This window comes from Heloderma suspectum, chromosome 2 (assembly GCF_057233095.1).
Source record: "Heloderma suspectum isolate Gila_16-S chromosome 2, 16-S_ref, whole genome shotgun sequence".
NCBI lineage: Eukaryota > Metazoa > Chordata > Lepidosauria > Squamata > Helodermatidae > Heloderma > Heloderma suspectum.
The window spans coordinates 14,314,711-14,329,449 of record NC_139459.1 but is presented as its reverse complement, the minus strand read 5'-3'; the positions used below and the strand labels follow the sequence as shown (position 1 = coordinate 14,329,449).

General features: G+C 47.4%; 1 protein-coding gene across 1 annotated transcript in view; it reads left to right on the top strand.

Moving 5' to 3' along the window:
* LOXHD1 (lipoxygenase homology PLAT domains 1) overlaps nt 1–14,739 on the top strand; it is a 260,472-nt gene that overhangs the window by 184,120 nt on the left and 61,613 nt on the right. Inside the window, exons 31-32 of the mRNA XM_084829637.1 lie at nt 71–280; nt 13,395–13,509. Coding sequence (XP_084685763.1) covers nt 71–280; nt 13,395–13,509 — 325 coding nt within the window. The remainder of the gene's footprint in view (nt 1–70; nt 281–13,394; nt 13,510–14,739) is intronic.

Sequence of the window (14,739 nt, the reverse complement as noted above, 5' to 3'; positions counted from 1 at the left end):
TACTATACATGTTTCTGCCTGCATAACAAATACACCCTTGGAGAAATTATTTCCGTTCCCTCTCCCACAGGAAGATATATTCACAATCCAAGCTGTGGACCTCGGCACTGTCTACAAAATCAAGATCCGCCATGACAACACTCTGCCGAGGCCAGATTGGTACCTGGAGAAAGTCGAGGTGCTGAACGACACCACGGATGACTTGTACCTGTTTCAGTGTGAACGCTGGCTCTCGAGGAAGAAGGAGGACCAAAAGATTGAGCGGATACTTCTGGAAAAAGTAAATCACCATGTTATTTAGGGATGGGGCAGGGCCCCCACCAATTAGAGGTCTAAATGCCTGGGAGGCACTCAGTGATTTTTTCCAAAGGGTTAAGGTGGCTTGAAAGAGGGGTCGATGTTCATGGTGCATAATCCCACTTTTTCAGCTCAACCGTTTCAAAAATCGGCAAAACCCTTTTTGACCAGAGGTGGCCATGTGCATATCGTGGTGATGCCAACATAATCAGTGTACAGGGAGGATGAAGGAGAGCAGTAATTAACCCACGTGAACCCAGTGTGTACTACTAAACTAATTAAGGGTGCAATCTTACGCATGTTTAGACAGAAAAAAAGTCCTATAATTCCCAGCATACGCCTGGCAACATGGCTGGCTAGAGGGATGCTGGGAGTTGTAGGACTTTTTTCTGCCTGGACATGCAACTCCCAGCATCCCTCTAACCAGCCATGTTGCATATGCTGGGAATTACAGGACTTTTTCCTGTCTGAACGTGCAGAGGAGCGCACCCTATGAGACCTTCATGGGTTCATGCGGATTAATTACCACTCTCCATCATCTGTCCCGTACAAAAGCCACTTTATTCAAGAACTTTGTTCTATGAGTGGGTCAATGAAATCAATGAAAACTGATTAAGACAACACATTAAAATATAATTAAAACATTACAATTATGGAAAAAAATATTATTAAAACAGCACACAATCCAACAGACCCACTCACAGGCTAAAGGCCTTCTTAAATAAAATGGTCTTTGCTTTTACCAGTTAATTGAGTAGTGGGGAGGGGGGTTGCTATAATTTAAACATCTCCTTATTTTTGACAGTTATTTGCAACAACTGGTAAAAATCATCTTTGTAGGGGTCTTTTTGCTTTCTTCTTCGGCTGAAAATTGCTGCAGCCACAGTCCAGTCTTCTGCTAGCAGCAGATAATGGATAAAACACTTGGGAAGTGGGATGTTTCTCAAGCCACTTTCAACTGTCTGAAAAACTATGCATTTTTTCTATCTCCAGTGTTTATCAGTACTGCAGTGAGGTTTCTAGGGAAAGTAACGCATATTACATGCCGCTTTCATCAGAGCACCTTTTTCAGGTCTCGGTGGCTGAGGAGGAAATATTTCTGTTATGGAGAAGCAAGATTCATCACAGCAAGGGTGAAAAGCTGCTTTGTAGATAGATTCAAAACTGAATTGCAAAGACAATTTTGAATTCTTTTTGCTGTGGTTCTTTTGCTTTCTCTCTAATCGCTCCTGTACTGCTATTTCTGTTATGACAGGGGTGTTGCACCTCTTTCAGCCTGAGGCCTGGATTCAATTTCAGAGAAGCTCTTGGGGGCCGCATTCCAGTGGTGGGTGAGGCCAAAGACAAAAGGGGAGGGGCAGAAATAAATTTTAAAACACCAGCACATTTTAGCTTAAAGTTTTCACTATGAATAACTAAGCCTTATGAGAGGCATTTCAACCTTTCAAAATGGGGAACAAACTGTACAAAAGTCAAAAACCACAAAACAATCAGGGGTCAGGGGAGAGGTGGAGGGCATGGGGAAAGGGGTGTGGCCAACTGGAGACCCCTGAAGGGCCAGACTGGTTGCCCAGGTTGACCTGATTTGGCCCACCCCGAATAGGGATGGCGCGGGTGCCCAATTCCTTCCAGGAATCTGGCAGAAACCCCCCTGCCCACACCCCGAAGCCCCACTCACTGAGGCCCTGCCCCTACTCGTCCCCTGCCCACACTCAGCAAGCAACCCACACTCACCCCGATGGCCTCGTCGAACTCCACGGTCACCATTTTTTGAAAAACAAAAAGGTGATTGCAAAAATGTGTGATTTTGTGCATGCATAAAATGTGCATTTTTGCAAATGCGCATTTTTGTGCATATGAAAATGCGCATTTTGTGAATGTGTATTTTTGAAAAATGCACATTTCCTCGCATACTCAGATATGCGAATTTTTACAATCACCATTTTATTTTATTTTAAAAAATCAACTGCAGAGCTCTACAAGGCTGCCGGGGTGAGCGGGGACCGCTCGCCAAGCACAGGAGGGGCTCAGGCGCGGTCTGGGGACCAGTGAGTGGGGGCAGGGGCTGGGCAGGCACCCAGAGAACCCAGATGGGGGTGGGTCCACACATCCATACCCCTGAATAATGTTATCAACATGGGTCAAAAGTCTCTTTTTAGCGTTGAGTGAAAATTCTCTCCCTTTCGTAGCTTTATTCATAAGCCACAAAAGGAGGGCATTTCAGCTGATTCTTGTGGGGGGTCCTGAAATTACAGGGTGGAGCGCAAACTCACCACTCCCATCCAGTGTTCCTCCCAGGGGGTGTCTCCATTTTCCTTTCCTTCAAAGCCCCTGAGGTAATGTTACAGGATGACATAGCATAACTCCAGTGGGTCTTTGGAGGAAGGAAAATAGTGGCTGCCAATCAGTTCCCTCTGAGAGGAGCTCTGGGAAGTGGTGGTAACTCTTGCACCCCACACTGATGATCAAGCTGCCACCACTGAAAATGTAGGTTGACTCTGAATTTGTGGCCTATGCCCGCCCCACTCAGATCTGAGCCCAAAGTTTTCATCATACAACTAATTTTGAGTGTAGCAAAGGTATGGCATGCATACCTAATACAGGCAAGTCATCTGCTTGTTAGAAGAGTGAACTCAAGATAGGGATGTATGGATTCCCCACCCTCTGTTCCGGTGGGGAATCCGCCTGGGGGGGGATCCGTTCCTCCCCCCCCGGAATCCTCCGGAGCAGCTCTGCTCCGCAAGGATTCTGCAGAGCCACCCAGCTTGAGGGAGGCTTACCTGGCCCATCCGCCTACACGCCGATCACCATTTTTCTTTAAAAAATGGCGATCGGCAGGATGTGCCCATAGACCTATATGCAAAATAGAGCCGTGAATCCTGCATATAAGTCTATGGGCACATCCTGTGCGGAGCAGAATAACAACGAGGCACCCCAGAGCAAAGCAGCTTGTATACGAAGCACCTCATCTGACTCCGTGATTCGTTCTGAGCAACCCAGACAGCCTGGCACCAAAAGTATCAGCTTCAGAAAGTTCAGTAAGGGGTGGAGGAGGAGGAGGAGGAGGAGGAGGAGGAGGGAGCTTTGGTGAATGGAAATTCTAGTTGCCAAATCAGGGCTGAACATAACCCAGCAATCTCCAGTCAGAGGCAGTGGTGGAGGAGGTGGGGGAAGATTGAATAATTGAAGAATAATAGCTGTGTTTCAGAGACAGAGATCATTCTGGTGGTGTTACTTAGGGATGTGAGAAGTGAGACACACACACCCCAGCCCCTGCTCCACTCGCCGGTCCTTCCGCCTCTGCCATGATCGCCATGTTTTTAAAAAACGTGGTGATTGGAAGTCTGTGTGCACATAGCCTTATAAGCAGAAAGCACTGTGAATTGCCCAGGCAGGAGGAGAAGGCGAGGTGCACGTCCCTGCTGCTCACTGTCTCCTCCTCGTGAGCAGGAGACGGCTAGCAGTCCTTGGGGGTGTTTCCATCAGTGATTTACCCCCTCAATTGACAAGACACAGTGCCCTTTCATTACAGAGATCCTGAGAGTTAAAATGGAGGCTGGTTTCCATCTTTTTGCTGGAAGAAAGTAAAACATAGCTCCATGAAATAAAAAAGGGATCCTCGTGATTTCGTATGATTTTTAAAGGGGAGACTCCTCAAACCACCATCCAATCACAGAGCACATCTGCCTCCATGGACTGCACCAGAAAAATCATGGATCCACCACTCATGGTTGCAGTCACGGTGCAAAAACAGCGATCCAAGGCAGGGATCCTCTTGCTTTCATATGATGTTTCACACCATTTGAGGTAAAGCAGCAGATCTGGGATTCTTAGCGTGCATACTTGGACAAAGATGAGTTCTGTGCTTTGTTGAGACAGGGGTTGGGCAGGGGGGACCCAATGTAAAAATTCAGAGGATCCATATTGAATTGGGTGTCTTATCCATGGCTTTATAACATGACTGTGCTATGAAGCCCGCAAATCTATGTTTTTGTCACTCGGTCCGTGGGCATAGATATGCTTTGTGATATAACAGTGTTTGGGGGTATCTTCCTTATAAAAATCATGAGAATTCTAAGGAACCCTGCCTTGAATCCATTTTTTTCCACTGTGGCTGCACCCATGAGTGTCAGATCCATGATTTTTCTGGTTCAGTCAGTGGAGACTAGGGATGGACGAAAGTCCCTTACCTGATCCCACAGCTTGCTTCATGGTGGGGGGGTGGCGCTCCGTCCCTCCCCCTGAAATTCTGGGCGGGGTGGGAGGCGCCCCATCCCTCCCCACCGAAATTCTGGCCAGGGGGGAGGCGCCACGTCCCTCCGGCCGAACCTCTGGCCGGGGGGAAGGCGCCCCGTCCCTCCGGCTGTGAATCTCGTCTCCTGCCGGGACGCAAATGGCGGCAGCCGTAACCGCCACCGTTTGCGTCCCTGCAGTCAGCCGTGATAGGCTACATAAATCCTTACGTAGCCTATCACGGCTGACTTGGGGGGGGGAAGCATGTACGCAAATGGCAGCACCCACGGGCGCCGCCGTTTGCATTCCTTATTTTGGCACGTGTAGTCTGCGTAAGGATTTACGTAGACTACGGCAAAAATAAGGGCAACGCAAATAGCGTTGCCCTTATTTTCGCCGTAGTCTACGTAAATGTTCATGTAGACTACACATGCCCAAATAAGGAACGCAAATGGCGTCGCCCATGGGCGCCGCCATTTGCGTACGCGCTTTTTCCCCCCCCCCAATGTCAGCCGTGATAGGCTACGTAAGGATTTACGTAGCCTGTCACGGTGTTTTTTTAAAATCTAGCCGTGATAGGCTATGTAACTCTTTACGTAGCCTATCATGTTTGTTGTTGTTGTTTTTTTCCTTGGAAATGGCGGTGGTGGCAGCCGGTCGGAAGATTGGCCGCTGCAGCCGGGAGCCGCCAGCGCCAGGGACATTCGACAAAGGTAAGTCCCATTCCGGGGGGGTGCGGGGGGGACCATTTCTCCACCAATTTTGGGGGGCCGAATGCGTTGGCATTCGGCCTCCAGGAGATTCGTGGAGAAATTCTCCGACACCCCTAGGAGACAGATGTGTTCTGTGAGTGGATGGTGGTTTCGGGGATTTGCTCTGCAAAATCATATGAAATCAGGCAGATCCCTGATAAGGATCCATGTTTTTGAGCCATGGCTATGCCCATGAGTGGCAGATCTGTGATTTTTCTGGTTCAGTTTATGGAGGCAGATGTGCTCTGCGATTGGATGGTGGTTTTGTGGGTCTCCCCTTTAAAAATCATGTAGCGCAATGATCTCTTTTTGATTTTATGAATCCTCATTTTACCCGGTCCCCTTTGTGTTTCCTGCTCTCTTTCCCAGGACAGGCATATGTCTGTCTGCTCAGAAGTAGGGATGTACGAAAGTCACTTACCTGGTCCCGCAGCTTGCTTTGCGGTGGGGGGGAGGCGCTTCGGTTCTCCCCCTGAAGTTCAGGCTGGGGGGGGAGGCACCCCGCCTCGCCCGGCCGAAATTCAGGCCGGGGAGAAGCGCCCCGTCTCCCCGGCCGCGAAATACAAAAGTGAAAGAAGAAAAAAAACACACCCGTGATAGGCTACGTAACGATTTATGTAGCCTATCATGGCTAGATTTCCAAAGTCAGCCGTGATAGGCTACGTAAATCGTTACGTAGCCTATCATGGGTGACTTTGGAAAAAAAAAAAAAGTGTGTACGCAAATGGCGGTGCCCATGGCCGCCGCCACTTGCATTCCTTATTTGGTCCTGGGTAGCGTACGTAAAGATTTCCGTAGACTACGGCGAAAATAAGGGCAACGCAAATAGCGTTGCCCTTATTTTCGCCATAGTCTACGTAAATCTTTACGTAGACTACCCGGGACCAAATAAGGAACACAAATGGCGGCGCCCATGGGTGCCGCCATTTGCGTACGCACTTCCCCCCCCCCCAAATTCACCCGTGGTAGGCTAAGTAACGATTTACGTAGCCTATCATGGCTGACTTTGGAAATCTAGCCGTGATAGGCTACGTAAATAGTTACGTAGCCTATCACGTGTTTTTTTTTTTTACTTTATTTTGTAATGGCGGCGGCTGGGACCCGCCGCCGAGAGGGACATTCGCAGGAGGTAAGTCCCATCCTGGGGGGGTGGCGGGGGGGTGGTGGAGAATTTCACTGCCAATTTTGGGGGGCTGAATGCGTTGGCATTCGGCCTCCCCGAGATTCCTGGAGAAATTCTCCTCCATCCCTACTCAGAAGTCACTCCCATTGTGCTCAATGAGGCTTGCTCCTGAAATGCAGGTGCATCTGGACTTTCAGGGGAAAGGAGAAAGGGAGGGAGAGGGGGGAAGCCTCTTTTATTGGTTGAGCAGCCCCTGCCAGTCAGATGATGCTCACTCCAACCCCCACCAGGAAGTATGTCCTGTGAAAAGATTTTTACTGGTGCGGAGAACCTGCTCATGGAGCCCTGCATGGACCACATTGCAGCAAAGTTGATTCCTTTTAAATCTTATGGAGGACTTTGTGAATTTTAATAAGTTCCTACATATAAACAAAGGAACCGAATGAAAGTCTCACCCATCCCTACATGTAGATCTGGTCCACCTAGTCCAGATGCCTCTTGGAAGCCCCCAAGATTGCCTTGAGGTCAACATACCTTCCTTTTTGTCACCTCCTTCTGTTCCATTGACATTCAGCAGCATATTAGCTAGTATGAATTTGTCCAATTCCCTTTAAAAGTCATCTAAGCTAGTGATATTACCGCATCCTGTGGCAGTGAATTCCACACATGAATGATGCCCTGGCCCAGTTTGGACATCACAACCATGATTGTTGTTTTTAACTATGGGTTGTTGTATACCAGCTGGCTCCCACTGCCCGATCACTCCTGCTGGGGCTAAACAACCCAGGGACGGAACACAACCCAGGATCCTTCACCCCTGGGTTGGATAGCATGATATCCAAACTAGGAATTCTGGGTTCTTAGGGAAGAGACAGCCCCAGGTTGGGACCCACATGCGTTCCAACTCTGGATTGTCTTTCCCTCAACAACCCAGAATTCCCAGTTCGGACATCACATAAACAACCCAGGGACAGCATCCCTAAGATGTTTAGCTCCACCCACTTGCAGTGGGAGTGATCGGGTGGCGGGAACCAGCATGCTCACTTGCTTCCATTCATTCACATCAACCCCCCCAAAACCTGGATTATTGTGACATCTGAACCAGGCCACTGTGTACTTCCTTTTATTCGGTCTGAACCATCTGCCAATCGGTTTTATTGGGTGACTCTGAATTCTAGTACTGTGGGAGGCCAAACACTTGTGTCTTTCCGCTTCCCCCATGTCATGGTCATGGATCAATTTGTATGGCCAAGACACGTCGTGCAATATTGCCTCCTTTGCATTGACTTCCACTCAAGGATGAGTCACACAAGCCTCATTTGGCCTTGGTCTGGCACCATTAATCTTTCTCAGTGAACTGTGTGTGGTTCCATGTGGAAATGTAAGCTTCTGCATGCCACAGCCACTGAAAATGTAGCTAATTAGAATTCAAAGTATGCGGATTAATTAACAGGATCGAAATTAATAGGCAGCGCTCCCCCTTTCACCCAGCACGGCCTGGTGCTGCATTTGACTGAAGCTGGTTGATTTGCAAGGGCTCGTTCTACAGGGCTCAGCAATGTTTTAATTGCACGTTACGACTGAAACGATCACATATTAACACCAGGGCAAATGGAGCTACTCCAGGGACAAGCTTGATGGGTTGCATCTAATACATGTAGCTGCAAAGGGCCTAGTGGGACTCGGCTTACTTAGCCACTATTATTAATTCCTTTTAAGGAGGCAAAGCTAATTAGGTTTAATAAAAACAATTCCAATGAACATGCAGGGGGATTTTTACATTTAGTCACACTATTACACCAGCCCCCAAACCCCAATAACGTTTATGACTATTTTTCATTCTGATCACAGTTTCACCATATAAAGTGTTTTAAAATTTTTTGCTCATTTCTCCTTACAAACCACTTCTGCGAGTGAAATTCTACCCTGTTGTTAGAAGTCACTGGTGTTCCAAATTCAATAGGTGAGTTTTTGAGTTACACAGAACTATTTTTCAGACTGAATTATTTCCCCACACCCCATCCCACTGCTAAGAAAAAAAAAAAGAAGTATCCAATCCACACTTAAAAGCATCTTTCTCAATTTTCCCTTCTCTTCAAGGCACTTGCACGAATATTATTCTGCATTAATTTTACACAGGATGCAATGTTTAATTGATTAATTGGTTAATCAATTAAACTATTTTATTCCACTAAAAGAGTGCCTCTGATTAATTAGGTAGGAAATATATAATTCAAGTACTTGTCATAACTGCAAATGGCAAGCACCATCTTAAGAGGCATTCTCTCATTTTTCTCTCAAACGAGGAATGCCTCTTCTCTGATGGTGCTTGCTAAGACATATGTGCACATCATCCAGAAACAAAGACAGCTTCTTGCTTCAAAACTATTGCTTTTATCCATATGCAAGTTCAATCAGTAGATTAATCGACTAAAGTTCATATGCTCAATCAACTAAGAGAGCAATCCTATGGCCCACTAGACACTGAGGATATGCTCATTTCCAGGAACTGGAAACGGAAAACTGACCGCCCCTCTTGTCTGTGCTGCCTCAGAGGCAGCACAGAGAAGCCCTGTCCTCCACGCTGACAAGAGGAGCGTGGAGCAACTAAAAAAGGGCTGGGCTGGGGGGTGTTCCGGGGCAGGGAGAGTGGAGCTGCATGTATGACACATCCGATGTATCATACAGCAGCTTCCTCTCCTGGTTGACCCCCCCCCCCCGCTGCTAGACAGCCAAAAATGGCTGTCTAGTGAAAAATAGCAATTGAGGAGAGGCGCAGAGGGAACGATCCCCCCCATGCCTCTCATGCTTTGCTTTGGACAGGTGGTTGCCTCTGAGGTCAGAGGCGGCTGCCTATCTAGTTAGGATTGCGCCCTAAGACTCATATGCTTGATCTACTAAGATTTCTTTAAATGGGTGACAGGCTTGTTTAAAATAGAAGGGCTTAATCACTAAGCTTTCTTTGTTACATTTGATTTCTGCCCCTCCAAGGAGTTCAGGAGAGAATAAATTTATTTATTTATTTATTTATTTCATTTCATTTCATTTCTATATCGCCCAATAGCCGAAGCTCTCTGGGCGGTTCACAAAAACTAAAACCAAACAACACACAATAAAACAATTTAAAATATATAGAACATTAAAACCACAATATAACAATACAACCACAATAAAACCTAGCAGCAGTATAGGAGTTTAAAATACAGATTTAAAACAGCAAAGATAAAAATTTAGAAAGCTAAAATGCCTGGGAAAATAAAAAGGTCTTCACCTGGCGCCGAAAAGAGTACAATGTAGGCGCCAGGCGAACCTCACTAGGGAGCTCATTCCAGAGCCGGGGTGCCACAACAGAAAAAGCCCTCCTCCTAGTAGCCACCCGCCTCACTTCCTTTGGCAGGGGCTCACGGAGAAGGGCCGCTGACGATGATCTTAAGGTCCGGGCAGGCACATATGGGAGGAGGCGATCCTTCAGGTAACCTGCCCCAAGCCGTTAAGGGCTTTGAATGTTAACACCAGCACTTTGAATCGGGCCCGGAAATGGACTGGCAGCCAGTGCAGCTGGAAAAGTACTGGTGTAATATGAGCTCGCAGGCCAGTCCCTGTTAACAATCTTGCTGCCCTATTTTGGACCAGCTGAAGTTTCCGGACCGTTTTCAAAGGCAGCCCCACGTATAACGCATTGCAGTAATCCAGACGAGAAGTTATCAGAGCATGGATAACTGTAGCTAGGCTATCTCTGTCCAGATAAGGGCGTAGTTGGTATACCAGCCTAAGCTGATAAAAAGTGCTCCGTGCCACTGAGTTCACCTGTGCCTCAAGTGACAGTTCTGGATCCAAGAGCACCCCCAAACTACGAACCTGATCCTTCAGGGGGAGTGCAACCCCCTCCAGAACAGGTTGAATATCACCTAGCCGGGCAGACGAACCACCCACTAACAGTACCTCCGTCTTGTCTGGATTGAGTTTCAGTTTATTAGCCCTCATCCAGTCCATTACCGTGCCCAGGCACTGGTTCAGAACAGCCACTGCCTCACCTGGTTTTGATGAGAAAGAGAGGTAGAGCTGGGTGTCATCCGCTTATTGATGGCACCTCAGCCCACACCTCCATATAACCTCCCCCAGCGGTTTCATGTAGATGTTAAACAGCATGGGGGATAGAATAGAGCCCTGTGGAACCCCATGGCACAATTGCCATGGCACAGAGCAATAATCCCCCAGCACCACCTTCTGGAATCGGCCATCCAAGTAGGAGCGGAACCACTGTAGTGCAGTGCCTCCAACTCCCAACCCAGACAACCTATCCAGAAGGATACCATGGTCGATGGTATCGAAAGCCGCTGAGAGGTCCAGGAGAATCAACAGGGTCGCACTCCCCCTGTCCCTGTCCCGGCAGAGGTCATCCCACAGGGCGACCAAGGCAGTTTCCGTTCCAAAACCAGGCCTGAAGCCCGATTGAAATGGATCTAGATAATCCGTTTTATTCAAGAGTGCCTGGAGCTGTCCTACAACCACCCGCTCAAGCACCTTGCCCAGGAAGGGGATTTTGGCCACTGGCCTATAATTGTTAACATCCTCTGGGTCCAGGTTAGGCTTTTTCAGGAGTGGTCTAATTACTGCCTCTTTTAAAGCGGCAGGCACCACTCCCTCTCTCAAGGAGGAATTTACAACCTCCTGGACCCAGCCGGACAACCCCTCCTTGTTTGATTTAATAAGCCATGAAGGGCAAGGGTCAAGCACACAAGTGGTCGATCGGACTTGGCCAAGCACCTTGTCCGCATCCTCAGGCCTCAGTAACTGAAACTCATCCAATAAAACTGGACCAGACGGTGCTCTGAACGCCTCTACCAATGGGACTGCATTAATGGTGGTGTCCAATTCATGACGAATCTGAGTGACTTTATCCTTAAAGTGCCGCGCAAACTCGTCACAGCGTGCTACCGAGGGTTCCACCGTCTCTCTCCCTGGCCCAGAATGTAACAGGCCGCGAACCACTCGGAAAAGCTCCGCCGGGCGACACTGAGAAGATGCAATGCTGGTGGAAAAGATAAATGGGGGTTATCTAGGGATGTCCGGACTGTGTAAAATCCGCTCCATCTGTGTTTCTCATACTGTCAGGCGCCTTTCGTTCTGTCATCCGCCCACAGATGGATGCACATGTTTTTCTTTTCGTCATGCGGAAAAATACGGAAATAATTACTTAAATATTTATGTAGATATTTACGTACGTATTTACATAATTTACCTCAGTAAGTAACATTTAGTGTATTGTCCCCCATTCCATTTAATGTTTCCTCAGCAGAAACCTACATATTTTTCTATGGATTTATATGCATAAATTTCAGGAAAGTAAAAAAATCATCCGAAAGTTCAAGGACTCTGCATGGCCTGAGGGGGTCGCTCCTCAGCAGATTCCGCAGGTCGGATTCTTAGAAATCCGAGCTCATTTTAATCCATCTCAAATTACTCTAGCATCCCTAGGGTTATCCCATTTTCCCCTCATGACAACCCTGTTAGTTAGGTTAAGCTGAGAGAGAGAGACTTGCCGAAAGTCATGCACTGAGCTCCATGGCAGAGTAAAGGTTTGAAAGCAAGACTTCCTCCCAGGCCAAAAAAATAATAATTTTGTCTGTAACCAACTTGCTTGTGACAGTAGAGATGAGACTGTAGAATGAAAACATTTCACTTAAAAAACCCCATTATTTATTCATGTATTAGTAATACTTCTAATATTAATATTTGGAGATCTTAATATAATAAGATCTCCAAAGCGGTTCACATATAAATATTAAAAATCACTAGGGATGTCAGAGAATTCTGCCACGGATCTCGGTGAGGCCGAATGCCAGTGCATTCGGCCCCCCAAACTCCGTGGCGGAACGGCCTGCCACCCTCCCGCCCCCCGCGGATCCCCCCCAGGACCTGACTTACCTGGGGCGGATGTTCCGGATGGCGGCAGCTCCAGCAGTGGCTTCGGTGGCGGTGGTGGCTGGTCTTCCGAACGGCTGCCGCTGCCATTTGCAGTCTGTTCCCCCCTCCATTCATGATAGGCTATGTAAAGATTTACGTAGCCTATCACGTCTGGGTTTTTTTAAAAAAAACACGTATGCAAATGGCGGCGGCTACGGCTGCTGCTATTTGCGTTCCTTATTTTTGCCCTCTTAATCTACGTAAATATTTACGTATACTATGACGGCGAAAATAAAGGGGAACGTAAATAAATATTTACTTAGACTAAGATGGCCAAAAATAAGGAATGCAAATGGCGGCGGCCGTAGCCGCCACCATTTGCGTCCCTGCTAGCCAGCGGCCGGATGTCTGGCTGCTGGCGGAGCCGGCCAGTGGCTCCGCGGAATCCCCGCGGAGCGGAGCCGGCCGGTCAGGATTCCAGGGGGAGGGACGGAGCGCCTCCCCCCCCCCCCCAGCAGAACCCGGCAGAGCCAGGTAAGCGGGGTTTCGTACACCCCTAAAAATCACATTTAAGTACACCATTAAAAACCATTTCAACTGCAGTAACAATACAAACCACAGTTCAAATATGCTATTAAAACTATTTCAGCTGCAGCAACAATACAAAACAGCACAAGGAAGGTGAAGCAGCATATGATTAATCACAATTAATTACAAGCCAGACAAAGCCCGAGTGAACAAGTGCGATTTCAGGAGCCATTTGAAACATACCACATTTTCTGCCACCTGAATTACATGGGGGAGGGTTTTCTAGAGGGTGGATTCCACCACCAAGAAAGCCCACCTTCGTGATATTGCATCGCAGAATGACCAGCAAGGCCTCCTCTGATGATCTGAAAGGTCGGCTGGATATATATAGGAAAAGGCAGTCATATTGCTCTTGGAAAAACAGCTGACTTAGGGTAACTCATGCTGGTAATTCTGATAACATTCTTCCTTGGAATGTGGAGGAATATCTCCAGGTACACTCTTTAGGCTGGGTCTGATTAGCCTCCTGTGTGTGTTTTGTGCTCCCCTATTAGACCTATGATCCTGACCACAAAAGTGTCGGTGACTCATCCTTGAGCCGGGACAGCAATGCTAATGTGAAGGATAAGAAAACCAGCAGTTCAGATGGATCTGTTCCGGATGGACCATGTAAGAAAACCATGTACAAGACCATGCAAGCCTTGAATGTGTGGACACCATAAAACAGCTGTAAATCTGAGGCCTACTTCTCACTGAGATATATTGCTGCAGAATCCACCCAGATCAGGATATATGAGATTACTTAAACTTTTTAAAAAGTAGCCAGGTTAATTCTTAAGAACTAGGGATGTCAGAGGAATCTGCAATGGAACCAAATTAGTTCAGATTGTCATGGATCCAACCCACAGATTCTGCAGCAGACTGCTTCTCTGCTGTTGGGTGGATGACACAGACTTGCGGACCAGTTTTCTAACTTTCCCAAGTTTGTGCAAATTTCATCATGGAAAAATACACAAAATTTAAAAAGCATGGCCAAATATGCTAATTTCCCCCCTCGGCTAAAGTATGAAAATGCATATTTGGGGGAATTTGTGCATTTTTGCAAATGTGAATTTGTGAAATTATGCCTTTGCGCAAAGTTGGAGAAAAAATCAATGGGCGGACAATGGAATGAAGAGCGCTTGACAAACCACGAAACACAGACATAATGGATTTTACACAAACCATACATCCCTACTCAGAACACATAGAACATAATGTTGCACTTAATTAATGAACAACTAAGGGCATAGGGATGGTGTGGGTGCCCGATTCAGTCCGGGAATCTGGCGGACCTGCTCCTGCCCACATCCCCAATCCCTGCTTGCCGAGCGCCTGCCCCTGCTCAACCCCTCCCCACACTCAGCGAATGGCCTGCACTCACCCCGCCAGCCTCATCAAGCTTCGCAGTTGCCATTTTTTGAGAAATAAAATGGTGATCACAAAAATGCGCATATTTGCGCACATGCAAAAATGTGTATTTTTGCGAATGCACATATTTGCATATGCGAAAATGCGCATTTCCCCAAAAATACACATTTTCGCACACACTAATGTGTGCCTTTGCAAAATTGTGCATTTTGCACATGAGAATATGTGCACTCACAAAAGGTGCATTTTTGCACATACAAAAACATGCATTTTTGCGGTCGACATTTTATTTTTTAAAAAAATGCAACTGCAGAGCTTGATGAGGCCACTGGGGTGAGTGCGGGCTGCTCACCAAGCATGGGAAGGGCTTGAGCTCAGTCCAAGGACCGGCGGGCAGGGGCTGGGCCGGCATCCGGAGAACTCGGACAGGGGTGAGTTCACACTTCCCTATAAGGGAACAATCATATGCATGTTTAGACACATACACAT